Source organism: Anser cygnoides, chromosome 5, assembly GCF_040182565.1.
Source record: "Anser cygnoides isolate HZ-2024a breed goose chromosome 5, Taihu_goose_T2T_genome, whole genome shotgun sequence".
NCBI classification, from domain to species: Eukaryota; Metazoa; Chordata; class Aves; order Anseriformes; family Anatidae; genus Anser; species Anser cygnoides.
The window spans coordinates 40,575,408-40,603,356 of NC_089877.1; the positions used below are offsets into that span (position 1 = coordinate 40,575,408).

At 38.3% G+C, this 27,949-nt stretch overlaps 1 protein-coding gene across 1 annotated transcript; it reads left to right on the forward strand.

Moving 5' to 3' along the window:
• Nucleotides 1–5,758: 5,758 nt before the first annotated feature.
• Nucleotides 5,759–27,767, forward strand: BRMS1L (BRMS1 like transcriptional repressor). Its single transcript, XM_066998017.1, has 10 exons — nt 5,759–5,993; nt 12,289–12,379; nt 14,690–14,817; nt 17,039–17,118; nt 19,636–19,732; nt 20,115–20,198; nt 22,135–22,199; nt 23,559–23,598; nt 24,446–24,572; nt 26,209–27,767. Exons 1-10 carry the CDS (start codon nt 5,858–5,860, stop codon nt 26,330–26,332), a joined length of 972 nt encoding a protein of 323 aa, XP_066854118.1. The 5' UTR covers nt 5,759–5,857; the 3' UTR covers nt 26,333–27,767.
• Nucleotides 27,768–27,949: the final 182 nt, after the last annotated feature.

Genomic DNA, 27,949 nt, shown 5'->3' on the forward strand with positions numbered 1-27,949 from the left:
CTACTATTACAACTATTTGTTTTTCCATAACAGTACATTTTACCTCTGTAAGATTTGACAACTATAAATCAAGTGCTTTGTATTCTAGATCTTACAAATTCTATGCGTATTTTTGTATTTTGACAACCTTTAAAAAACACTTTGAAGAACTTACTTGCTTTTCTGATTATTTTTAGGACTTCAACTTAAGACAGAGGTTAAAAATAATAAATGAACAGAGTAAGACATCAACAAAATAGTAAATGAAAGGAGGGAGGGAGTGGTGTTAACCAAGTTAATGATGGCTTCTGTAGAGAACGTCCTCATTGAAAGCATACCAGGCAGGAAGGGCATGTTCTATAGAAGGCCATGGTCTTGCAAAAGCCTGACTTTGAAGCGTGTGACTTCAATGACTTTGATAATGCATGGAGGACAAGGTTAGAAAAGACCAGAATTAGTTAGGGAGGAGTTAGGTTGTACTACATTCTAGGTCATTATTACTGTACCCAATTCTTTGCATTTCCACTCTAAAGAACTTTTCAAATATTTTCATCCAGCCATGAGGGCACCTCCACAATTAAGTTTAACTGAAGTTGCATACTGTGCTTTAGGGTGGTGTGCTGTAATCCTCAGGGTATATGGCTTTTGCCAGTGCTACAGTGAACCATCCTGCGTAACAAATTTTTAGTTAACTTGATTGGCAACTTTAATTTGAGAAAAAGACCCCCAAATCTAAATAATTCAGGTTTGACTCGTCAAAACCAGGCTTCTGTACAACTCTTTACTCTAGTGTAACATATTGATACTGGAGTTGTTGGCCACTTTGACCGAAGCAGTCAAATATCAAGATCCTGTAAGATATTTCTAGCATGAGAATAATGGTACAGCTAGCTATGCCAGCAACAAAATCCTGTTCATCTGCAAAATAAGCACAGCTTCCCATTCACACAACCCCTTATCTCACAGATAAAAATCTGGAAGCTATATTCCTCTGTAATTGAGTAAAAGAGCTCTTTGTGAGCATATGTTCCGAGCAACCAATTATTGCTTTATTACTTTACTTGCTAAGTACTATATCAGCATTAACACTTTTGTGTGGGCATCTGGTATGAAGTCTGTACGCTGTAGTCTTTTCATCCACTAAAGAGCCCAAGCTTGAATATTTTTTCCATGAGCTACAGGATTAATGAAGCCAGATTTCCTCTGAATTTCTACCCTAGCCACTGAATGCCATGAGTCACCTCCATCTACAGCTATAAACCTTCCTTTGCTTAGTCCTTCCCCACCTATTTGAGGCAGGCAAGAGGCCCAACTGCAGTTAAGACTTAACTACGTGTATACAGGTTGGTGAGCTCACTGCTGACTCTTGGAAAGGTAAAAATGAAGTCTTACAGTGTCCTCTGTGAGACATTAATAGGGGCTTTTTGTTTCAGTTACAGTTTTTCAAAACTTTCAGAAACTGTATTTTTAATGCTTCTGCTTTCATGTAAAATTCAATCTAAATTAGACAACGCCTTCAAGAGTAGCAAAGAGAGAGTCCAATTGAGGAAAAAAAATGAAGTCCTAACAAATTACAAAAACAAAGCTTAATTAATGACATCAGCCATTCTTAAAGAACAGAAGGGATATATGTCCTGCCATGACCAGAAACTTACAAACATGTGAAAGTTATTTTTAACAGGTGTAACCATTACTAATTCCCCTCCAATGGTGCTAGAGAGTTTAGAATTTTGCTGTAATAAGTCACCTCCAAGTCACAGTGTTTGAGTTCTTATGTAAGTGCTAGCACCCATATCTGATATGACAGAGGTTTTGAAATATGAATGTACTGATAGCCACAGTTACGAAACCTTTTTTAAACTGAAAATGCTCAAACTCTCTCTCTCAACAACTAAGATGTTCTCTTTTCCTTTCCCAACTTATGAAACAGTATTGCAATACTGATGAACCCACAAAAAGTCTTTCTAGAAGAGAGAAGCCCTGCAGAAGCTCTGCATGTCCTCCAGCCTCAAGGGGAGAGCCATTTTTGCACCAATTGTTCCCTTTTTATCAAAGAAGATATTTTGTCCCCAATCTCTCCTCATATCTCACCTGCAGGAGTAAGCAAGGTCTTTTAGAAATAAATCATATCTCCTTGGGTTTATTTTCATTAGTAGTTTTAAGTTTACTTTAGATCATTCGCAGTATATACCAGAATATCTTGCCTAGATAACACATGAGCTGAGGGAGGAACTTGCTCCAATAGCTTTTCAATGCAGCTAGTAGCTTGCACACTGTGAATACTGCTGCTTTACCTTGCTGCAGACCTTGTCGTGCAAGGGAAAATAGTCTTTTCTGTGTTCTTGTGCCCCCCAATCTATCTTGTGGTTAGTACAAGACAAATTACATCCCCGAACTGGGTGAACAACTCCTACCAAGATATTTCAAACTCACTTAGATGTAGTATGATGTATTGGATCGCACACAAAAGAAACTTTTCTGTCCTTGCTTCTCCCTGAGGGTGTCATCATACCTGCATCACTATTTACTCTCATTTACATCTTTGGCTTCTCTCTTTGCAGTCTTCTTCTTGTCAGAAATATTCAGCAAACTAACTGGGATTTTTTCCAGTTTCAGATGCAGAAAATCTGACTTGAAAGCTAGTCTCAAGCAGGTTTCAAACACTCTGGCCTTTCTTCTGAAGTATAGCTATTGTGGTTTCAGTCTCTAGGGGGCAGAGAGAAGGCAAAACTGACACATAAAACCATTTTTCTTTTGTGTTCACCAAGCCACCTCTCTAAAGAGGATTTGTAATGCATGTAGAAAGTTGTAAGATTATTCTCCATTTACTTTACAATGAAATCTGGCAATCAGTTTGACGATCAGAAAGCTGGTAACTGCTATCAGATTCTAGAGTGATGCATATTTCCAGTCACTGTCTCCACTCAACAAATTAGGTACAAAATTAGATCTCAGCTTCCCAGCCTTTTTCTGAAAATGCCTGGTCTAACAGCCACCATGCTTGTGTGAGGTTCCACTTTTCTGTGTGTTTCACAGGTGCTATTCAATAGCCGGTTCCTATTAATGGTTTAAGATTGGCCCAGATTAAGTCCTATGAAGCTGATGCCTGCATTTTCAAGCTTTTCGTGTGTGTGCATGTGTGTGTGTGAGAGAAGGAGAGACAGACAGACAGACAGCACATTCCCGATCTGAAATCATCCCTCTGTTTCCCATACTGGAAAGAGATTTCACCATCTGTCAAGGTCTGTGCAGGCCAATGTTTCATTTACAACTATTCTTCTTGTATCCAAATTTTTTCAGTACCAGCTTTTAACAGAATTGTCAGTTTTGAAACTTACATTATTGCCAACTATGCCTGCTATTGGGCCATGTCTTTTTCTAGTTGTTCAAAAATACCACATACCAGATTGTTGTGGTTTAACCCGGCTGGCAGCTAAACACCACACAGCCGTTCGCTCACCCTCCCCCCTCCCTCTCTGGGATGGGGGGAGAGAAACGGGAAAAGTGAAGCCTGTGAGTTGAGATAAAGACAGTTTATTAAGACAGGAAAACAATAATAACAATAATAATAATAATAGTGATAATGGTAATAGTATTAACAATAATAATGTGTAAGAAAACAAGTGATGCACAATGCAATTGCTCACCACCCGCTGACCGATGCCCAGCCTATTCCCGAGCAGCCGGCCCCCCACCCCGGCCAGCCACCCCTATATATTGTTTAGCATGACGTCAGATGGTATGGAATACCCCTTTGGCCAGTTTGGGTCAGCTGTCCCGGGTCTGTCCCCTCCCAGCTCCTGCTGCACCCCCAGCCTGCTCGCTGGCAGGACAGAGCGAGAAGCCGAAAAGTCCTTGGCCTGGTGTAAACACTGCTCTGCAACAATTAAAACATCAGCATGTTATCAGCGCTCTTCTCATCCTAATCCAAAACATAGCACCCTACCAGCTACTATGAGGGAACATTAACTCTGTCCTAACTGGAACCAGGACACAGATGTTAATCACCACTTCCCTATTAAATGCAGAGTGGAGCTATTGAAGATGATGAGGATCATCTTCTTCTTTATGGCTGTTTATTTTATTTTATTTTATTTTATTTTATTTTATTTTATTTTATTTTATTTTATTTTATTTTATTTTATTTTATTTTATTTTATTTTATTTTTCTTCTGGTTGTAGGCATAACTTAGTCCAGAAACATATCATAGCTTTGCAGGCATCTAATGGTTCCTTTCACTTACCTTGATAAGATGGCCGATCTATAGACTGGTCTTCTGGTAGCTGAATGTGGATTCCTAGATAGTATCTTCACACGGCAAGAACACAAATCTTTGAATGTCCTCTATTAAGCCAGCCAGAATTGCATCGTTCCTTGTCCATCTAGCACGAATCTGGGCCTTAGATAGCTGATTCAGACAGGTGTTGCCATTTTATATGTTATGGGCTTATAAAGTTCATTAACCAGATGAACCTATATTTCTGGAAACAAGTTATTATGTGCCAACACTGCTCTGCCACCACACACAGCTTGTGCAATTAGCCTGTTCTCTTAGCTTTTCTAGCATTCCATTTAGGCAGTGAGGTTGACTTCAACTGGTTCATTTTTTCTTACTCTAGACAGTAAATGTTGTATTGTAAACGTTGTATTGCTTTAGCTGGGTAGCTCCTTCTTGCCTTGAAAGGATAAAAAATGAATAGAAGAAACATGTAAAAACATATCATAACCTTAAAAAAAATCTGGCTCAATTCCCCATCCTAGTTGTTGATTTCCACTGTGGCATGGGAACTTTGTTTTCCTTCTGGAACTTATTTTTAGCTCCCTTAGACCTACTTTCAACTGTTTGGATAGGAAATTACAACCAGGAGGCCAAAGGTTTTCTGATTTCCTGCCATTCCTTTCCCTGCCGCTGGTTTTAGTATTTATTTATTTTTGTCCATATCTTTAGACTTCTAGCTTTATTTTACTAGTCCAAAATGCAAACCTTGAATTTGCAATTCTTAAACTTTTTTTTTTTCCTTTTTTCTTTTTTTCCTCTGGTTTCTCTTTTTGGCAGATCCCTGTGGACCCCTGTTTGTGGAATTCATCCATTTTCTTTGGGGACATTTCCAGCTCACTTCAGGCCTTTTCCTAATTCCTTCCAGCTCTCTGAATATCTGACACCACTACTGAAGCACTTTCGCCGCATTAGCTTGAAAGAACACCAGCTTACAATCCCTTTGGTAACATCCTTTAAGTTTTCAAACTTTACGAACCAGCACTTGGTCACATTTGGGGCTCCTGAAAGCTGCTTTTAAACAAGGAGAACCTGAGGACTCCATCACTTGTTGCTCCCCTTTTATTTTAAATAACCAGACCCGTAACAAAGCTAAGCTGGGCCACCTGCCCGTGGCCACAACAAAACTGCCCCTGTTTGCCTGTGGGCTATGACCCACCAGGGATTTGGGGCTGTCGACGTGTGCTGTGAGGTGAGGCTGAGCAGCTCCCTCGCCAAGTGGGCAGCTCACACAGCACAGCATTACTAAAGGCAGTGGGTAAACGAGCTGACACCCAGCAGAGAGGCTCTGACACCGCCTCGCCCCGTGAGCAAGCTGCAACGGCCCCGGGGCAGGGGCCGGGAGGGGAGGCAGCGGCGCGGAGGCCCTGTCCCGGAGTCCCGCCCCCGCCGCGCCGCTCCCGGAGGACCACAACTCCCAGCACGCCCCGCGCGCGGGCTCACCGAACCTGCTGGCCCGGCCGCTGGCAGGGCTCAGCCAATGAGGGGGCGCGGCGGGCGCCGGGCGGGGTAGGCTGCGGCGGCGGGGCGGGGCCGGCGGCGGCAGCGGCGGCGGCGGGAAGGGGCCGTGCCGGGGGCCGGGGCCCGGCGTTGGCGGCGCGATGCCGGTCCACTCCCGGGAGAAGAAGGAGAACAACCACGATGAGATGGAGGTGGACTACGGGGAGAACGAGGGGAGCAGCTCGGAGGAGGAGGAGACCGAGAGCTCCTCCGTGTCCGAGGAGGGCGACAGCTCAGGTACCGGCACCGCCTCACCCCCCCCCGCGCCCCTCGCCCCGGGGCCGGGCAGCGGCCTCCCGCCTCCCCCCGGCCCCCACAGCGCCGCCGGTGCCCGCCCCTCCGGGACCCCGCCCCGCGGCCTTTCCGCCCCGCCCCGGGCCGGCGAGGAGGGGCCGGCTCCGGGCAGCAGCGGGGGTCGCCGTGCTCCCCTGGGGGCTCCCACGGGGGGAAGTTGCCACCTACTGGGAGCCTGGCGGCGTTCCGAGGGTGCTGCTGCCCCGGCACCGCTCCCAAGCACTGGCCCGTGAGGGGTAGGGCGCTGTGAGCTGGGCAGGTCAGGCAGCTGGGAAGTGGCACTGCTGCTGTAACTGAGCCACCTGAGCGCGTTGGAGCCCTCAGTGTACTACTAACCCGCGGGCTAATTCGTCACTATTTGGTGTTAGAAGATCTTGGGTGTTATGTCCCGGTATATCTTTATGTTCACGCTCCCTTCGTTTCAGGGAAAGCCCTGCCCTGGCTGTGCCATGCTGACCTGTGGCACTTGCTCCCGTCTGGGCTGTGCATAGGCTGCTGAGCTGCTGGAGGCCGCAGAGGCATGGTAGGGACAGGGTCGGCCACACTGGCTCCGCAGAAGTAGAGTGAAGGCTCTGCTGGTGCTGGGAAAGTGTGGCTGCTGTGCTGGGAGACAGCAGTCGTGCCCTTGATCTGAGTTAATACTCACTGGAGCAGAGGTGATCCCCCAGTAGAGGCCTTGGCTAATCCCCAAGTCCAGGTAATCTGCCCAGAGTTTATATAGAGCTTCCTGTGTGTCTTTTTTCCCCCTCCCTTCTCCCTTATTCCCCTGTGCCTCTGAGATGTCAAATATCACTGACTGAACCCCATTTTACAGCTCTAGCCTGCTGATCCGTGGCTGCCTGCTTGGATAGAACTGCTGGATGCCACTACACTGCCAGCAAAATGATCATAAACACAGTGATTTTATTTGTGCCTACATTAACAACTGATTTGGCAAAGCAGGAATAGAGATGGGTAGTCCAGAGTAGATGGTACTGAGGCCCATACATCTCCAAAGTAGGTAGGGATTTGTTTCACGTAATGTATCCCCAGCTGAACACATTTGGTTGGAAGCTGCTTGAAGAGCAAGTCATTGTTTCAAACCCTTGTGTTCTCTGTAGACATCTGAGTACGTTTGACAAGAACCTGAAATGAAGCTTTGGGTTTAACTTGATAAGAAAATAATTTGGTTTGTGTTCTCCAAAACGGCTGCAAACTGACCCCGTGGGTGGTAAGCTCACACAGTCATCAGACTCTCTTCAAAGCTCTCCTGTACTGACACGTGAACGTGCACACAACTTTTATAAACAGTTGGGCTCCGGTTATGGGTCGAGAGTGTATTGATCCAGCTACAGATCTGCTGCTGAGGAAGACTGATTGGTCTTTCCTTAATCACATTAAGTGATTGAATTGAAAAACAGGGCCAGAAAACTGTGCTTTAATTGTCACGGGTTGGTTTGATGAAAACTAAGCTGGGCAGCATCCCTATGTGCTGGTGATTATGCTCAACGAAAGGCAAACTTGAGTGCGGATACAAGGACAAGCAGCTGGAGGTAATCAAGTTTTAAGTTGGAAAAGCATGTCTAGTTTGTCCCTGTTTGCACAGCAGCGTGCTCCGCTCCTTTTAGATGCGACTTAGGAAGGTGTGTTTCAATTCTTTCATTATCGCTATTGTACATGGACTAGAAAGCGAATTCTGTATTTTGGAAAATACACAGACATGACTATTCCCGCCTAAACGTGACTATTTTTCAAAAAAGTTCTAACATACACAGCTGAATGAAGTTTGTTAAATCTTTCAGGGGAAAACAAAATAGTGTAGAGGAGGAATACACAAGTTTATTGCGCATTATGGGGGTGAGAGACAGGGTTGTGAAGGGCTCTTTGTTGAGGTCCAGGAGCAGCACTGCAACAATTACCCCAATTTACTTAGCCCACGGGAAGTCTAGGGTCTTCCAGTTTGTGTTACAACAGATTATGTAGTTTATGTAGATTACAATTAGATGCTGTCTGGGGGTGCCTTTTCTTCATCTATTATTCTAGCCGATCAGTATGTCTAAAAAAAAAAAATACATAACTCATTTTCTATGTGAGAAAGGAGCTTGGTATGACAGATGTAAACTTATCTCTTTCTCTCCTCCAGCTCCCTGGCTCTGGTGAAAGGAAAAATGGCTCTGTTAGTTTCAGCCACTGACTTTTTTTGTTCTCTTCAAAAAGTTTGCTCTCTTTCAAAACCTGCTTGTACTCCTATATGAAGTTTTAACCAGCTGACACTTTAAAACCAAACTTTGGTGTTTACACGTCCACAAAGACACTTTGGTCGATTTCTTTATTTTTTTTATTTTTTGTTTAATTTAATTTTATTTTTGTCAAGGGCAAATGATTCTGTTATCTTTTCCTGGTCTTGGTTTCTTTTGGGATTGGGAGGAAGAAGGAGGAGCTATGTTTTAAGTGAATGTAGTGTGAGAGTGTTTCTTTACAACAATACCAGAAACCCTCCAGATAATTTCTGTAGCATTCCGCAGAGAAATGCTTTTAAGGGAGCACTTAAAAAGTGATGATTACAGGAAATTGCATGCTTGTCTTGGGGTCTTGACAAATATGAATGTACTCCGTGGAATCGTATTGCTTCTACAGATACAAGATGATTAGCACTGCAAGAAATAAGTCTTAATTAAAATTAGTAGGGGAAAAAAGAAAGATTTAGAAGGAAGAGATTTTTTTTCATGAAATTTGTCCTATGCTTTACTTGCATTCGGTGGTTTCCCCCCACCCCCCCCCCCAAGATTTGTCTGAGAATACAGAAGATGTGGTTAGAAACAGCATAACATGCTCTTGAGAGCTGGCACTGTTTCTGTCCTTTTCCTTTGATGATACATATTTAGTTTTTTTGAATTATTGACCAGGGTATACAATAGCGTATCAGGGATGAATAAAAAAGCCACAAGTTATGCTTGCCATCCCAGATGAGAATTTGAACATTTTTGTAGAGCACTTTATATAGGCCATAGCTTATTAAAAAGGACTATTTTAGGTGCTGTTACATTTTAAGTACTTTTTTTTGTGTGTCTTAAAACTGGGCTGTGCTAGTTAGGGAGTTGGACTACTCAAATGCAGTAGGAAACAAATGACTGCGATTTCAATGGTGTTAAAAATGCCCCAAATGCTTTCTGCAATACAGAACTTTATGGGAAATTTGAAGTGTTGAAACAGTTTTGGCCTGTTAGCAAGTATTTTAATATAAAATGAGAAATATTCCGTCTCTAGCAATACAAATTTTCAACAGAAAAGCCATGAGGTTTAATCTCAAAAATTACTTTTTTAATACTAAATATTTCCCAATTTGTGCATTGTTTAATGCTGTGGGGAAGAAGTTCTGTAATTGGGAAATTGAAGGTATTTCAAGACTCTGAAAATCTGAAAAAGGTTAATTGGCAGAATAAAGGTGAAACAGCAGAAGAGTGACTTAGTGTATCAGTTGCCATTCAGTATTATAGGTAGAACATAGCCTTCTAGGCAGGAAGTCAAACATCTTTGAGTGTGGACCTAGCTGAGGGGAGACTGGAGAGAGCTGTGTTTTATTTCAACATCTACAGGAGTATCAGCTGTGCCCTCACATCCCAATGCATGCTTGTTTTCTTGCAGCAGAAGATAAAAATGTAAGATGCAGTTGCTTTCAGTCTGCATTGATCCTCAGAAAGGGCCACAGTTCTAATATTATTATTTTTTTATTTGCAGTCCTTAAGCATGCACAAGCAATGAAATCCATGTTAATTTAAGGAAAACTTCTGAATGAATTATTTACAAAACACACTTAGAAACAAAACCGTACCTGGAAATGTCTGAAACGTGTATGTGAGCTTGAGAAGCAAGTGGGAAAGCCATCTGGATCCCAGGGCTTGTTCCTGCCTGGATTCATGGGGAGGTTCCTTCAATTTTTAATGCAAATTTATTTTTATAGCACACAAATGCTTCAGACAAGACTTCAAGTAATGTGACTGGCACATTCCTTAAATCTGGCCAAGATGAAAGTTGCTCAGTCAATTTTGGCTCAAGCGTTGCATTGGACAGCCAACTAAAACTTTGTTCTTTAATCTGACTTTCGATCTTATTCTGAGTTCTGGGATCTGCCTTATTTATGAGACTAATACTTTAAAATGGAAGTGTCTTTTAGCAGCCTCATATTCTCTTCTCACACCCTTCTCAACATGCCAAGCAATTTTTGAAGTTCTGACTTCAGATTTTCTCTCTTCAGGCTATCCCACGTTTTATAACTTTGTAAAGGCTGCCTTCTATTGCTCATACTCACTATAGTGTGAGGAACTGCAATAAGGCTTTGATTTGGACTCGTGTACTGCTCCATTGCCTGTTGGTTTTCACATCCAGGCAGAGAGGGCTAGTGTGGTGTTCAGTCTGAAAAGCTTGTGATGGTTTCAGTATAAAGGTACGTGGACTTAACTTCGTACTTCAAGAGGTTTAAGTGGAAGATCCGAGCTACTGGCTCCTCTGAGTCAGGGAGGTGATGTGCACGCCCGAAGGTACTCCTTTCATCCCATCACCTTTGCAATTTGCCATGCTCTTTTGCAAAACAATCAGGAGGAACGCTGACTTTTTTTTTTTTAAAGCTGGTATAGGAGACAGCATAAAGCAATTGAAGGTGTCTGCTGTAAAGACGTGGGTGAGGAAGAAGCAAAGGCTTTTGAAGTTGTTTGTGGTCTAGAAGAACGGATGCAGAGCATCCTGCTTTGCCTCTCCATCAGCAACTGGGAGTTTTCTTAACTCCTCAGCTGGGCATGGCCCCCTCAGGACAGCTCTCACACTGGGGCCTGCTTGCACCAGTCCAGCCCCAGCTCCTGATGGTGTGGCTCTCCATTCTTCCTGTGATTGTTCATCATCAGTCACTTGTACAGGAGCAATTTCCTTGAGATGCTGCTGCTGTAAAGCTGCTTCAGCATATCTCTGTCTTCCGAATGTGGCTTAGCAGAGTCTTTTTTTCACTCTTCTTTTTAAAACGCTCAGATGGGCAGGGCTGATGGAGGAAGGGCAGGAAGGAGTGAAGAATTTCGTAGCTTCGAGCCTAGATACTTAATTTTTTATTATGGAGAACTGTGGTTAATGAAGCACCGGTTTCATTAATGCCTTGGAAATGCGTCTCTTTGACAGAAATAGGGTTTTGAACTTGCCTTTTTCTACCTTATATTTGCTGAAGTACAGCAGAAGGTTGCACGTCACTAAAATTCAGCAGTTTTCCATTATGTGCTTTACTACTTGTTACATACATCTTTTGAGATACCGTACCTTTTATCCTCTTGAGTTGTGCTTTGGTAAATCTAAAAGAGCAGAGGGTGAGATCCTGTGTACAGGGAAATGAAGCAAGAAATGCTGTTTTGAGGAAAGCCTTCCCAACTTTTAGTTTATTTAATTCATCACAAAAGCAAGGAAAAAGGTAGATAATGCTTTCTTCAACAAAAGGAAACTAAACTAAAACTTTTAGTTCAACTTCTCAAAGCACTTCAGAAGCTCTGGAAAGAATTTAATGTTAATAACTCTTGTTCCATAAAAGCATATGAAATCAAACTTCTTCAAAATTCTAGATTTTGCAGGTTTTGCTGTTAAGACCTGTTTCATTACAAATACAGTGTTTTTAAGTGGTCTTTATGACGAGCTGCAGATATTTCTACATGAGTAATTGAGACTTAAACAACTGTCCCAATTGTAAAGGATGAAACCTGTTTTCAAAACCAAGTGTTACATTTTTCTTTTTAACTGATATTATTAAAACTAAACTTTGAATTATGTATGACAAATGTAATATTTGGACTGTGCTTGCTTTCTGCAGATTGCTTTTGCTCATACTAACACAAGGATGCACTTGAATTTTCAGTTATGGCAAATAAATCTTCATGGGTAATGCTGCCTTTCATCTGACGTGCTATAAAACGTTTAATTGTTCTGTTTCTTATTTTCTTCAGACGTACTTTGCATTATCAGTTACAAAATTTAGCCTCTTGAAGACTTACAATGATGTAATCTTGCTTTGAGGAAGAAAAATTGCACTTTATGGGGTTTCTTGTAGAGGTAGACCCAAGTTTCTTAACCTCGCAGTTCATGTGACAAATGATTTCTTATAACCTGCTGTAAGATAATAGAGGTTGATCTGTTTTTGGCTAAAATTCAGATGTGTTGAAAATTTGCTAGAAAAAAAATCTAGTTTATTTGTTTATGTTGTTCACAATGTGTTACCTTTTCTTATTCTTAGAAATGGATGATGAGGACTGTGAAAGAAGAAGAATGGAGTGTTTAGATGAAATGTCCAATCTTGAAAAGCAATTTACAGACCTCAAAGATCAGTAAGTATTTTAATATTTTAAGTGCCTCGTTTGAGGGTTTGTTCCATGAGAATACTGTGTGCAGCTGGTGTTCCTTGTTTTTCAAATAAGCGGATACTACTTTAGGAGAAGAATAAGGATTGGAAGTTCTGAAATGATTTGCAGACAGTTGCTCCAAATTATTTTCTGCAGGCTCTTATATGAGAGAATATATTTGTTTTCATATATTTTATATACACACACACATACATATATATATATATAGAGAGAGAGAGTATTTACTCTGTGTGTGTATACAAATATTTATTTTATTTCTGCTTTGTTGTAAGAATGATTCTGAAGTGTTGCTACATAGGGCTGACATGGGTCTATTGCATCTAGATGCTTAGCAAAACCAAGGAATTGATGCTTAGCAAAACCAAGGAATTGTGATCTTTGGAGGTATGTATCAAGATCCTTGTCCTCCTTTTATATATATGTGACTTGCATAAACAGATCCAAGCACTGTCTTTGCTACACTAGAAATGAGTTTTTTTTTTTGCAAGGTATAAAAGCAGTTTTTATAGCCAGTACTAATGAAAATTTCCTGTGGCTACTGCAAACCAGAAACCAATACTGGAAATGAAACCTTTCTTAGCTCTTTGTCAGTAGTTGGCCATAATATCTGCATCACTCAGAGTAAAGACCTAGTAAGTAGAAAAGAAGAACTGAATAGTCACAGTTATTCAGAAGAGAATCTCGTTTGAGTTAGACCCAGTCGTCTGTATGTATATAAAATTTATTTTCAGATGTGCCCAGGTAGGCTAGATGTATCTGTTCCAGTTTAAATTGATGGGAATTCGGCAATTAACTTAACCAGGTACCTGCAAAAGAAACATTCAGGAAACCTTGTCTATTCTTGGGCATACATATTCTAATTGAAAATGAATCAGTTGTCATTGCATTCCAGATGAGTGTTCATATTGTGTGATAGCTCTTTCTACTGGAGATCTAAGATAAATAATAGCAAACTTTATAAAATAGGGAAAGAAGAAAAAGATGCTTGAACAACAGGGTGTTCCTCAACCAGCAGCAGAGATGAAGTGATTGTTTTATAGGGAAACTAAATTTGGATCCTATAAGTGGGGTTTACACTTGTTGACAGCAGTTACCCATTTTAGGCAAATCACTGTTTGAAATTACTGGGTAAGCAGTTTTAGTTCATCAACTGCTATGTGATACCAAGTGCTTGCAGCACCTAGGCCTGATTTAGCTGGAAGTTGGTGCTGTGTAATCTGATGTTAGTGACGCAGCCAGTCATGTGCGCTATGTACCTCTGCTTATGTTGTTGTTAGATTATTCTGCTGTAGCTAGATGTTATTGACTGCGTGCATAGCATGCTCATCAAGGACTGAGAACACCAAATTGGTCTATAATCAGCTGCAGGCTATGTCATTTGGCTGCAGGTCAGATTGAGTCTATTATCATTTTGCAGATAAGTGGGAGTGATCACTATTTAACTATAGCTGTGTTAGGTACATATGCTTGAACTATTTGAGTTGTCATCAAGATAAAATGAAAATCAGGCTGGTGTTGCTTCAAGTGAACAGCCAGTAGTTCTCAAGCAGGTCTTGATTTTTTGGTATGTGTGAACTTTCTTCTGTTTAATTCATTACTTAAGCAATACACTCTAAACAAGTAAAAAGGTAGCATTGCTGTCCTGAAGAGGAGACTGCGTTAAAAGGTAATGTTTGATGTGTTCTTAGCACATACATGGAAGTTTGTATGTGCTTGCCTCAGTGTTGCCACTTTTGATTGTGGAGTGCAAAGTAAAAACATGAGAACAGGATGAGCTGTTTATGTTGATGATTTTATCTTTTAACATTATATTTAATTAACTAGTTATGAAGAGTGGAGTTTTATTGTGATTGAAAGGCTTGTAATTGATACTACATCAGGTAAAATAAAAATACCGTAATATTTCCTTTTGGTGGGAATGGAAGATGGCAGTTACACGCTATCCCATGACGTTTTGATGGTATTTGATACGTGGATTTTCACAGGGGATGGAATGAGGGTTGCTTCAATAAGAGCCTACCTATCTTTTGCCTTGGTTTGTGGTAGGATGAGAGCAGATGTGTGAACAACAAAGTGGATGGGATTTTCTGTCCACAAAATGTCTCTCCTTCCCTCCCTTCCATGACACAAGCATGGAAAATTCAAATGGTAACAAATCTTAAATTTGCTTCAGTGGGTGTGCCATAATGTTAACAAAGAGAGGCAGATTAGGTCTTTAAAAAATATTTCTTCTAATTTGTTTGCTTTAATTTTTTTAATGTTCATTTTTTTAAGACTTTACAAAGAAAGATTAAGTCAAGTGGATGCAAAACTACAAGAGGTCATAGCTGGAAAAGCACCTGAATATTTAGAACCGTTGGCAGCATTGCAAGAAAATATGCAAATCCGAACCAAGGTGGCAGGTAGGCATAAAAAGTAAATATTTCCGCTTCAACAGTATAATGTTGCTATGAATTTTAAGGGAAATCTTTTTTTTTTTTTTAACTTTAGAATTGTTAAAGCAGTGTGTTTTAAAGCTAGAAACACCATGGCATGGTTTTAAACTTAAAGTACTTTTCAAGTCAAAATGAATAGGTTGCTTGCTTCTTTCCACAAATTGCCTGATAACATTACATTAAAAATATGGCTCATTTAGGTTTCATTTAATGTCTGGCTGTCTTTGTGTAGTGAGCGTAAAATTATTGAATTAGAAACAGTAATCATTTTTATTAGTCAGAAGATTTGGGATCAAATCTGCTCACATGGGTTATTGTTGAAATGAAGAAGTATGTAGATGCCATCCAGTTCATTCTTGTCATCTTAGAACATCATGTTTTTTCTGCTCCTCTAGTCTATGTCTCTTCAGTCCTTTGCTCCCCTCCTCTTGTTCCAGTCTGGGGAAGGAAGAAAATCCTTGTCCTTAACAGCTTTTATGTGAACTGCATTTTAGTGAATGTTTAGGTGGGCTTTTATGCTCATAGAAGAAGCAGGCAAGAAGTCTTATCTTCTTCTAGGATACAACCATATAGTCATATGGAATAGTGCTATTATGGGACATCTACAACTTTGTCTTCCTTATGGTAAAGTCTTTTCATTCTGTAGCTTCCTAAAAGAGTAATTCAGCTGTCCAGGGGTTACCTGAAACAGGCAGTCAGAGACAAAAGGCAGACAGCTGTGAGAAGTTATGCCAATGTCTTTTCTAAAAAATTCAGCGGAAGCAGTACGTCAGCCAACTGGAAAATGACAAGCCTGCTATGTTTTTTATAATACTAGTAGCACATAGTATGTTTTCATTGGTACTTTTGACTGCAGACTGTGAAATGAAATTGGAATCTTTTGGTCTATTGCATTTCTCTCCCTCCTGATCATCTCCGTAATGCTTTCCCTCAGATGATGACCTGGAATTCCTGGGTTTTAAGATCTTTACCGCAACTTTACTTGACTAATCCTAAGCAGTCCTCTTGTGTTTAATGGTAGATTCCCAGATGAACTTCCCAAAAGTTTGACATGAAAACAACCTTAACCCAAGCTGTTGGTTTTCAGTTTTAAATGTGACTTTCTGTCAGTGCTTTCATGTAGGTGGGTGTGGATAGGGAGAATATTAAAGATTTTCCTGATTCGAGTCTTCAGCAGCACTGAAGATGCATGTTCCAATGTAAAAAGAGCCCAGGGAGAAGACTACGCGTTTCCTTGAAGTTGAGACTAGAAATCAGATTTATTTTTTTTCCTTTTGTCCTCTACTTAATGAGATTCACAGAGTTGTTCCATAGGACACCGGAAACTGCAGAATGGGTCTATTTGCCCTTGCTGTTTCACAGCCTTGACAGAAGTGGGTAGTAGCAGGACTTGAGCTCCAGCAGGTCCAAAGGACCCACTTGTTCCTTAGGGAGGGGAGGAAGGGGGGGAAAAAAACAAAAACTACGGATGTAATAGAAAAGAAACTTGTTTTCCTCTGCTCTCTAAGGCAGTAAGCACTTCACACAAAACATGAGTCTTGACTATTTCAGCAAGGCAATGAAACATCTCTGTTTCTTCTAGGAACATTTATACCCACACTGCTGATTTCAGGCAATTAAACAATGATTATAAATTGGTAGGTGTAAGAAACAGTCCTAATGCTCAGAAGCAGTGCTCCTTGTATTGCAAGAAGGCTGCTTCTAAGAATGGAACAGTCTTGTTAATTGATGTGATTTATTAGTGTTGTGCTGTGCAAAGCAAGCCTCATTCCAAATATTAATTTGTAAAATCTGTTTTCTAGCTGCTTAACACCCCTCCCCTTGTTATTTAAAATACTAATTTCAGAATAGAAGAGGCCATCAAGTACTTTCCGTATTTGAAAAGTAAGGATATCCAGGATAATTTGATCAGAAATATGAAATAGACCTGTTTTGTAAGGTTAGCATGATCTGTTGACTGATAAGGGAAAAAGTGAAAATAGCATTTATTTTTCATCAGATCTTTAGATTTAAGAGATTACTTGTACTTATTTTTACTTTGTAAAGGAGCTAGCCACTGTAATTGCCTAAAGTAATATATTTTCCCTTTTGTACCTATTTTGGGATGTGCAGGAAGTCCTAAAAGAGAACTTTGAAATCAGATGTCACCTAAAAAAAGTTAATATTGTTGTAATTTGCTTGATTACAGGTATCTATAGAGAGCTTTGTCTGGAATCTGTGAAGAACAAATATGAATGTGAAATTCAAGCCTCTCGACAGCACTGTGAGGTTGGGCTAGCTATTCTATATTGATAGCTAATTTCATTTGTCTTTACTGTGTCATGTTCAGTGCGTACTTTTATTATTGCAGTTATTTTAATGCATTTGTTTTGTGATATTTAAGCCCACGTTAAAGTTTGTTCAAAGCATATCAAAATTGTCTTTATATTAGGTTAGATTTAAATATAAAATAAGTTATCTTATTTTTCATTAGCAAGTTCTTATTAGATTTTTTTTAGCCTTTTTTATGAAATGATTGCTAAGAACAGTAGCTAAATTATCTACCATAATTTTAAGAAAAGGTACACTACACTTTTGTAATAATAATAGTCTTATTAAGTCTTTTTAAAGTATCTTGGTCTGCTGGTGGAAAGAGTTGTCATTTCAAAAGCAGTTACGGGAAAAATACGTTTCTCTCCTTGAGCATAAACACTTGTATTTAAGTATATAAATACTGCATACTGTTGTACAAATACTCAAGTACATGCATGTCTGATCCTCTAGCCTAGCTGCTTAGATCCTGAGGTTTGCATCATAGTCCTCCTCAGCCCCCCATTACAGTGTTTTCTTCTTTGCTTGTTTTCTTGTTTACTTCAAGGTATAATGTAGGACTACTCATTACTGACTTTCTTCATTCCTGTGAATTCTGAGGCTGGACAGAATGCTGTAAGACTGGCAGGGTTTTCCATCCACAACTGAATGATTTGCTTTGGCTATATATTATTCCTCTTTCAGGTGGTTCTTCTTGCTTGTTTTGCTGCTGTGCTTCTCCTGTGAAACCTTCAGAATTCAAAAGTGCACCATCCAGTAAGGGTCTCTCAGGGAGAAAGCTCTTCAAAGTCAGTAGAACTGCTTGTAAAATCACTGTTACGCTAGAGCACAGCCATTCAGCTTCTGTTGCCTGTAACGGCTTTTCACACCTTATTTGTCACCAAGTGCTTGCAGCAAAACAGGTGTCTAAACACAAACACAATTTAATTTTAAAACGGTCTCAGAACAAATAACACTCATCTGACCTTTCAGGTATACATAAGAAAGCTTTTGTCTTTTCAATTCCAGTGGGGAATATTTTTATTTTTAGTAACAAGGGGTTGAAAAATATACGAAAGGAGGTCTCTGGAGTGTAAGTACATTGTGACTTGAAGGGAATGTTAAGCATGACAGCCATCTATTGCAATAGGAGTCCTTGTTTTCTTTATAACTCTTTTGCTTCACACCTGCATACTAGCTTGAACACTGGTTAAGGTAAGTTTCTGTTGGTGTGCTGTACTGTGGGCAGGAGCAGATGAGGTGCAGACATACACTGACGTGGCTCTAGGGACCGCAACTTCTGGTTGCAATGTGGTACCTAATAGTTACATACTTGTGCTGCTTAAGCTGCCTTTTTTTTTTTTTTTCTGTAAGTCCAAGTCTCTGTTTTCCAGAGTTGTTAGAGATGCTGCTCAGCGAAAGTGAACTTTAAAATGTAATAGTTGGCTGCATTTCCTACTTGTGTTTTCAGGAAGTGTGCAGATTTATGCAGTACATTTATTGTCTTGAAGCTTGGAACTTAACTTAAATTGAAGTTACTGTTTTAGTGTGCTTAGTGTGTTCAGAAGCTGCCTTTAAAAGGGTAACTCATCTGTATAGGTACTGTGTAACTTTGGCATCAGTCCTATATGGTGAATTATAATTGAGAGCAGTTGTACTACAAAGTTGATTTTCTCATTGTCAAAGGCTTAGAGATGGAAGAGAGGGTAGACTACAAAATTCTGTAGAAAGTTCATACCAAAGTGTTTCCATTTATCTTAGGTGTGTTTTTAGCACTTTTTATATACAAAGGTTAAAGGTTTGTGTTAATCTATTTGGGTCAGAAATTATATTTTGAAAGAACGAACTAGCATACTTTTCTAAAGCAGTTTTAAAGTGTTTCTCTTAGCTTTAAGGTACACAGTTTTGCTTTCACAACTTTGTAGACCATTAGTTTGTGTGCATAAGAAGTTATTTTTGTTGTGAGTAGGTATTTTTCAGTTCTCTGAAAATAGGCAATTATAAATACTGTAATAGTAGATGATACTTCTCTATCATTGACTACAGTCTTGTTAATATTGGAGGTGGGTTAATAAAGGACTTTCCATGAAAACATTAGCTTTTTTGATCTTTAAAGAAAGTTGGAGAAGAGCTTAAGACTTTACAGTTACTCATCGCGAATAAATCTTTGCTACCCAAAAGGAAAATACTGTATTTGTGTCAAAATACAAGTAGCTATTCTGGAGATCTAGCTGTGTGCTTTATATACTTAGTTATTCTTGGTTCTGATATTTGATAACTGTATTTGTGCTTATGCCAATGGATGTGCTGTCTCTGAGAAACCAGGATCTTGTGGTAAGGAAATGGATATGGGGATACGTTGTATGCTTTACTGCTTCTGAATTTTTTTTATCTCAAATCAGTTCTTTCCTTCCACTGAGCCTTTAAATAGTTCTTATGTATGTTTAGGTGATAGAACTTAGTCATGTATAAATGCCTAATTTCTTTTGATTTTAGAGTGAAAAGCTTCTGTTGTATGATACTGTACAAAGTGAATTAGAAGAGAAGATTAGAAGACTTGAAGAAGACAGGCATAGCATTGATATTACCTCAGGTGAATGGAAATTAAAAGTGTTTGGTTTGTTTTAATGTTGTAGCTGCTGATTAGTTGGTTGACAGTACTCGTAATATTTCTGGTGAATTTCAGGTTATCCGGTAGAATGCTGTTCAGAACTACAGTGTAGGCTTTGGGAGGTGGGTTTAAACTTAAATTTAAGGTTTAATCAAACTTTAGTCCAGTAATTGTCAGCATCTTTTGTGTGTTTTGAGAATATTAATCTATGACTGCATAATCATGCAACATCTTCATTCTGTTCAGAAACAGCATCTCACCAGAAAATTTCGTATTTCTCATTTCTGGACAGTGTTTTTTACTGTAAGAAAAGCCAGATGTGCACATTTCTGATTCATAACATATTCTTATTATGTCTTTTCAGAATTATGGAATGATGAGCTACAGTCCCGGAAGAAAAGAAAGGATCCATTTAGTCCAGATAAAAAGAAACCTGTTGTTGTATCAGATATCCTTTTACTGAAATTGCTGTTCTTCCTGGTAGCTTTCGCATAGGGACTTTTACTATATATGTCATTGATAAGAAGTTGAAGAGATAATGCATTCTCAAAATTGATTTTGGAATGGCAGATATTATTCTAATTCAGATTAGAGAAACGTAGTTGAAATTGAAATTAAGAATCTCTAACTACTAGTTTCATATTTGACTTTTCTAACTTCAGAAAATAGAAGTAATTTGTCTCATGTTTCAGGTATTTGGTGAGTATTTGCCATCATTTTTTCAATATGGCTGGTTAGAAAGGAAGGACTTCAGAGGTCTGAATTAGGCACCTTGTATATTAAGGAATATCCTGTACATAATGAAGAACGTATCTTGAAGTGTGCTCAGTCCAGCTGCTCTTCTGGAAAGCAAGGAACTTGGGAGAAGAGGCTTAGAGCAGAAAGGTGTAGATAGTTATTACAAGTTAGGAAGAGACTTTTTTTCTTGTGCAGAGACATAGAAAGGTGGTTACCCTGAGATTAAAAGCTCTTCTGGGCATGAATGAATAAGTAATAACTTCTTGTAACTGGAGCCACCTTCTGATTTTACTAAAAGGATTAATTTGGTGAAAAGAAAATTGAGGTAAAATGCTGACCTTCAGTGCAGTGGGGATTCAGCCTGATGATCAGCTAGCTACAAAGCGAAAGAAGAAACAATTAGGTGTTATGTTCACAGGGTATAACTTGACTGGTGTAACTTCTGATTTATAACTTTGCTTGTCATATTGGGATATCTGTACCTCAATTTATTACTCCTTAACAATTCTATAGACTTTAGAACCTTCTTTGATTAACTGTCTCAGTTCTTGGAATTTTTAACTTTTAAAATTTTTTGTGTGCTTGGGATTCCTGTAGAGTCAGTGTAGTATTTAAGTATTTTGTGTTGATGACTTCTTTTTAGCTGTAGATGAGCATACAGTGCAGCTGAAACTTCTTAGGGTGTAAGACCTAGGAGACAGTATCATCCTTCTTAAGAGAAAGAAGGAATTGTGTTTGCAAACTGAGTGTTCTATCTCCCTTCTGGCCCTACCCCACGTTACAGGATAGAGATGTAATGGCTTAGAAGATGCCTGAATCATGGAGACTGCCTGTAAAAGAAATTGTCTACTAAATACTGACATTATGTGGCATAAACGCAATTTTTATTGCTAAGGTGTGCTGCAAAAGAATCCTGTTACTTTCACATGGTTTTCTGACTAACCGGGAGGATAATATATGAAGAAATAAGGCTTTGACAGAATGGTCACTTTCTATTTTAAAATGTTTTAAAATTTAGCTTCTGTTTTTATATTATTTGTATTGTTTCTTTTTCTGTACCTGTCCTAATTGAGACACACTGCATCAGGATGGTTGATTTATCAGAACACGTCCCAGATGAGTGACATGTACTAATAACAACTGACATTAGAATGTGTCATACATGCAATTTAGTGGAGATGTTTTTTAACTAGTGCTTAAAAGCCTAGTGCTGTTAATCAATACAGATTACAAATGCCTTCTTTAGTTTTAACTGCTTTTGGAAATTTCAGTGCCAGGGTGTGAAAGTGCATTCCTTTAGTTCTCAGTCATCGTTGTCTTTAGGAGGTCAAGATAAACAGCATCTGATTCTGTGGATTTTGAAATACCTTGCCATTTTAAGATACATTCCAAACAGAAAACATTAACATAGTTTTAGACCTAAAAGCCCAGCAATTTCAGTCATGGTTTTTAGCGTCTCCTACAACTCAAGCTATTCTATGATTCTGGGTTGCACAATTCAAAGATGCATTTATTATTACTGAGCTTTCACTTCACGTATGTATTTTTTATGTGAGAGCTTGTCAGAACAGGTGTTAATATCTTTCTACAATCTTCCAGGTGTTTTTATTATCACTGTTTAAAAGAGTATTCCTTAACTTTTCCACGCCCTTATATAGTTTATATGTTACAAGACCTTGATATTCTTGAAGACTGGACGACAATAAGGAAGGTAAGATGAAAAGTTGAATGCCAGTAGCTTCCTTTGGGTTTTGTGTGGGTTCTTGACTGTTCCTTTTGCCTCTTAAAAATATGTAAATGTGTTTTGAATACAATCAAGACTTAAAGCAGATTTTCATTTCTTCATTGGTCAGCTAATGCTTCTGTTCGAGCTATGTTATTGCTACTTTCTCCGACTCTACCTAAATCATGCAGAGGAATCTGATAAGGGAGTGGAAGAGCTTAACTCTAAAATGTGTAGACCACAATTTCTGTGAAAGAGATGAGATTTCTCAGAATTTCTACCCAACTGTGTAGACTATGATAGGATAGTTTGGTAGGATTTTGTTTTAAATAACAAAATTTGAATATATGTCATATAGTATGTTTTCTGATAGTAAATTGTTTATTTTATGAAGACTTCTTCAGCTTTTCAACATTTTTTTGGTATAAAGTATAACTATTTTTTTCCCAGATTATAAGAGGATCAGGGTTTACAGGAAGATAAATTTATTTGACCAGTTAATATATTTGGAAAAAAATAAATCCAACTTCTGGGTACAGAGTGTCATATAGGATCTTTACCATATTGTTAGTACAACTTGCTGTAACCAAATGCTATCTTTGCCTTGCATCTGCAGTTGGAAGATATCCCATAGTAAGCTAGCAAAAATCAGTGCTTTCTAGCTTATGGAGTAGGAGACTACTTTATGAGAATTCAAAAGCTTGCTGGGAGACGGCATTGAGTCTATTTCCATACGGCTTTATACTTGTAAATATTTCCTAAACAAGAAGTAAAATGTGGTTCCTATGTGAAAGCCCGTCTGAGTGTTTTCTCTACCTATCACATCAGAGGCATAGACACAAAATAGCTTTCCCTCAGTTTCTTTGTTGTAGTGTAACATGATTTAAAGCTAGAATCTGATGGGGATTTTGCCTTTTATTGAAATCATTTAAAAAAAAAAAACCTTAGTTTTATGTTTTTTAAACCTACTTTGCTACTGTGTGAGCTTGTGAGTATAGCTTATGAATCTGAAGAGTAACTGCTTCAGATGACACTTTCTTTTTCAGAATCAGAATTAATGTAACTTTGCATTTTTGATAGAATTACATAACAGCAGTTTTGAGGATTTAATTTAGAAAATTTGAGTTATATAAAATAAAAATTAATTTAAAAAGTGGTTCTCCCCTCCGTCCCAAATCCTGTTTCAGTTACTGAGTCACTGTTCAACACACTTTTCAGATTTGTTCTGATTGTGTTTTTGCATGCAAAAGCAAGTATCTTGAGCTACACTGCACAACACAATTAAAGCTGACAGTTAAGAAAAAAGACTGTTTGCTGACGAACTTTTTTCTGTGTGTGTGTTTCAAGGCAATGGCTACACTGGGGCCACACAGAGTAAAGCCGGAACGTAAGTAAACATTGTCTGGTTTCACAAGACAGAACTTGCTGTGTGCAGTGATGCAAACTGCATCTAGGCAGGTCATGTTTATCTTAGCCATGGTATACTGGTGGAGGATGGGGTGAGGTAACTGGCAGATGTGGCTTTTTGCCTTTCTCTGCTCTCAGGTGCTGATAATTGTAGCTTGACTACTAATGATTTTATTGATGGTAAATTGTAGAAAATTATCCAAAAAAATTAGACTTCTAAAAGTGGATTATACCAATAAATATTGGTAAGCTATGCCAATGTTTACAAAACATGAAGCAGAAAACTGAGAAACCTTAGGGGAGCTTTCTAAAAGCAGCTCAAGTTCACTGCAAGCTACAACTCTGGAAAAAATAGAGGTCTGATAAAGGAGTGGTAAACGATAATTTGGCCTGAGGTGAGAAGCACATTAAAGCTAGGTAAAAGCTAGGTAAAATCAAGTACATGAGGAAATGGGAGAGAAAACAAGTAGGTGGTATGTTTCTTCAGTGATGCATTACTTACGTGCATTTTGTGATAATGCATTGATGAAGAGGTTTCAGAGTCTTCCATTTGCAATCTTGTCTACATTGCATTACTCCATTTGTGAAAATTCATACACTGAGAGAAGAAAACTTCTATCTGAAAACGGAAATGTAACTTTTATCTGACTGGAAATAAAAAGTTATCTTCTAATTTTCATCCATTTGGAGTTAATTATTTAGAAAATGGCTACTTTTGACAATGGAAAAACTGTGTGTTGTATGTAAATAACTTACTGAAAGTGTGTTTATAAATTTTGCTGACTTCTGCCAGTTGATATTAAATCCCTTCTTATTGGTCATTTCAGCACCTGTCAAATTAGAGAAACATCTACATAGTGCTAGATCTGAAGAAGGAAGGCTCTATTACGATGGAGAGTGGTATGGACGTGGACAAACGATATGCATCGATAAGAAAGATGAATGTCCTACAAGGTAAAGATCATTAATTTTATACCGCTCTGTGCAGTCCTGTTAAAGCAAAAGATAACATGATGGCATTGAAGAATAAGGCTTGTTTGCAGATAGTGCCAGCTTACTAACATTTATTAGTTCACATTGGAAGGCAGGCATTATCAAAGAAGTTTGAGCCCTTGGCTTCTGAGAGAGGAGTAAAGGTTGAATTTCACTGAAGGTAATGTGATGTTTTGTCAGGGTGGTATCTCACTAGAGGATTTCAGCTCTTGCTCATTTCTGAATACCTGGGATTGCAGTGTGCGGCATTTATTTTTTTTTTTAGCAGGGATTTTGTTCCTTTGAGGATTTGGTCTGTTGGCCAGCTGAAAAATACTTAATTATGGAAAAATATTTTCTACTATTAAAGATAAGCTTTGTTTTTCTGTTGATTGATTGATTGCTCATAAATAAACCAAATAGAACTTTTTTTTAAACAGTGTTCCTTCTCATAATTAAGTTTCTCCCTAGTCTAAATATGACAGTGCAAATTTGGTCGACTGTTAAAGATATCTAAATGTGTTTTTTCTATATGGATCGTATTTGTCAATTCTGTAGTGTAAGTATATTTTTAAAAAATAGTTAAAAGTATATGTTAAATTCCACTGAATGGGATAAATCAGTCTAAGAGCAGAGTGTTGATTAAATAAGCATTGCTACCCAGGTAAGACAGATATTGTTCCTCAAGGAAAATAAGCATGAATTGGGAGACTTTGACTTTATATAGCAGTAGTTTACTGTAAAACTGTCTGTTTCTTTCATTCCCTGGTGAGGGAGAGCAGATTTTTTTTTTCCAGCGCTGAAACAAAGGTGTTTTTTTTTTCAGAGCTGAAACAAAGGTGTTTTAGTAAATTATATGTTATTTCTGAAATTTAAAGAATTCTGAAGTTGTTCTGCACAGCATAACAGTTGTACTCTGTCAAAAAAAATCTTCCTAGTGCCCTGTGTCTGACAGTGGCCAAAAGCTGATGTTAGCATACAGCGGAATTTCCCCAGCTTTTCAAGATTTCAGCAACTGTTAATGCTGACAGTTTCCCACAGGGTGTTTTGTTACACTCAGTATGCGATGGATCTTTCTTCCACTAACTGTTTTGCTCTCTGTTTTTGAGCCATTTTTGTCATCAATTCTATTTGGAAAAAAATGTTTTTTTTTTTCAGTATTTGTAGTAAGGTTTACCACAAAAAGCATAAAAGCAAAGTTCATGTAAGAATGATTCAATTAAATTCAATAAATTGGGCTTTTTTTTCTTTTCCTCCTGTCTGTCTTGAGTTTCAGACTGTTTAACCTTTTTCTGGATGTTTTCCAGCAGATCTGTTTTTTACTATGGGTAGTCTATTGTTTACTATAGGTGACTATTCATTTAAACAGTTAAAATATTTGTAGATACTGTGAGGGTTTTCGTATAGCAGGAGAAGAAAACAGTTGGCTGGAAAATCAACTACCTTTATTGAAGACGTGCAGTTACTAAAGAATTCTGCTTGCGTTTACACCTACTGCGTACTTTCATTTACAGTACAGAAATACAGCTGCAGTTTTGAGGTTATTTAATTACTTCTAAGATGTCTAAATTTTTTGTGTTTTTTCTCTCCCTGACCCTTCTTCCCTTGTTTTCTATAGTGCCATAATTACAACAATTAACCATGATGAAGTTTGGTTCAAAAGACCGGATGGAAGCAAGTCCAAGCTATATATTTCTCAGCTACAGAAAGGAAAATATTCAATAAAGCATAACCACAACTGACTATTGATACCAGAAATGAAACAAGTGGTATTGCCATGCTTGATGTGCCATGGGATGAAAGTTGTATTTAATAGTGTTTTGTATTCCTTATAAATTTACAGCAGTATCTGATGTGTATTTGTAGTGCTGTATGTAAACTTCATATGGATGGCCTTCAGAAACCTGAGGACGTTAAATCATGTTGACAGTTTTACCTCTAAACTGGGTCCAGTGCCTAAGGTATGAAGTACGCTCTTCAAATGTAATGGCTCAGAACTTCTCATTAATAGTCATATTTGTAAAATGAAATTAAAAAAAATAAATCCATAGTTGACCAGTTCGTGTGATAAAAATGATAACCACAGTTACCAGCAACTCACTTTGTTTTCAGTGAACATTGTCATGCTTCTCTTGTGGATGTAAATTTAGCCTGTTCAGCTGTTGCTTTTAAATAGATTGTAACATGCATAAGCATTCTTTTATCCAAAGTGGATCGATTTATTAAAATCTGCCCTCAACAGCTCTGCTAGTTCTAACTGCGTTATATTTTGTAAGGTTTACTATCTTGCTTATAATGAGACAAAGCCAATATTTTGAGTTACAATTTTTCAGGAGCATTTTTCTAGCTTAGGACCCTAGTCTATAGTAAACAAATTATTGGTGATTTTTTTCTTCTCCCCCAGATTACCAGCAAAATTTATGCATAAAGTAGACAGTGTTGCTCCAACCTGTTATATGCAGCCTACAAAGGATGGCTGCTGTGACAATTATGTAAATATTATTGCATGCTCTGCTTATTTGGTCCATGTTTTATGGAATACTATGAATTTTTTTTCAAAAGGAAAACATCTCTCCAGAAATCATTTAAGTGGGCAAATTTACACTGACTTTTTCACCAAACACAATTTTCCAAATTTCTGTAACCTATTTTGTCTTATCGTACACCAGAATTACTTAATGCAGTTTTAAAAGCTGAATTTCCCTTGAATCTTATTGTTTAAGCCATGGAGAAAGGTCCTAAATCCTTAATGTTACTGTGATGTGCTTGGAACATCTAGAATGTTAGATGGGATCGTTGAAGAATTTTTAATATGTTGGTTATATGCACTTTAATCTCCACTTATGATGACTCTTCTTGGAGAAAGAAAGCATCCATTTGGTTTAAAAGATCACAGCAAATAAGTATTTTTATTGTAACATAAAAATGGTTTATTCCTATATTAGTTGTCTCTTTTAGTGCAGGGTAGTAACTACTTTCCAAATGCCAAATCGGTTTCTGCTGAGTGATGGTTTTCTACAAGTGTATGACATTAATAATCAAATGTATATAAAGTATCAATTGACGTTGGCTTTTAACAATATGAACTGTATGTATACAGTTGTTTGATAATCTTTTTGTAATAAAATATTCGTATTTTTTAACTTAGTATATAAATAAATCATTGGTGGTAGTGAACATCTTGTATTTTGTTTTGCTTTTTGGTTTTCTAGTCTTGTTGGCGTTGCTCATGTAACAAATACTAAATCAAAAGTTGTTTTCAGAAAGTGTAAATCTTTTTAAAGACCTTTGACTTGCATTTTCTCTCAAAATTTGAGAGTATGTATAGATGTGTATCTTTTGTTTTACTTTTTTCTGTA

What these genes read in the sequence shown, in the direction of transcription:
- BRMS1L (XM_066998017.1), top strand. Translation starts at nt 5,858, where the DNA reads ATGCCGGTCCACTCCCGGGAGAAGAAGGAGAACAACCACGATGAGATG. An exon ending in ACTGGACGACAATAAGGAAG is followed by an intron (nt 22,200 to 23,558) that starts GTAAGATGAAAA and finishes GTGTGTTTCAAG; the next exon opens with GCAATGGCTACACTGGGGCC. An exon ending in ACACAGAGTAAAGCCGGAAC is followed by an intron (nt 23,599 to 24,445) that starts GTAAGTAAACAT and finishes TGGTCATTTCAG; the next exon opens with CACCTGTCAAATTAGAGAAA.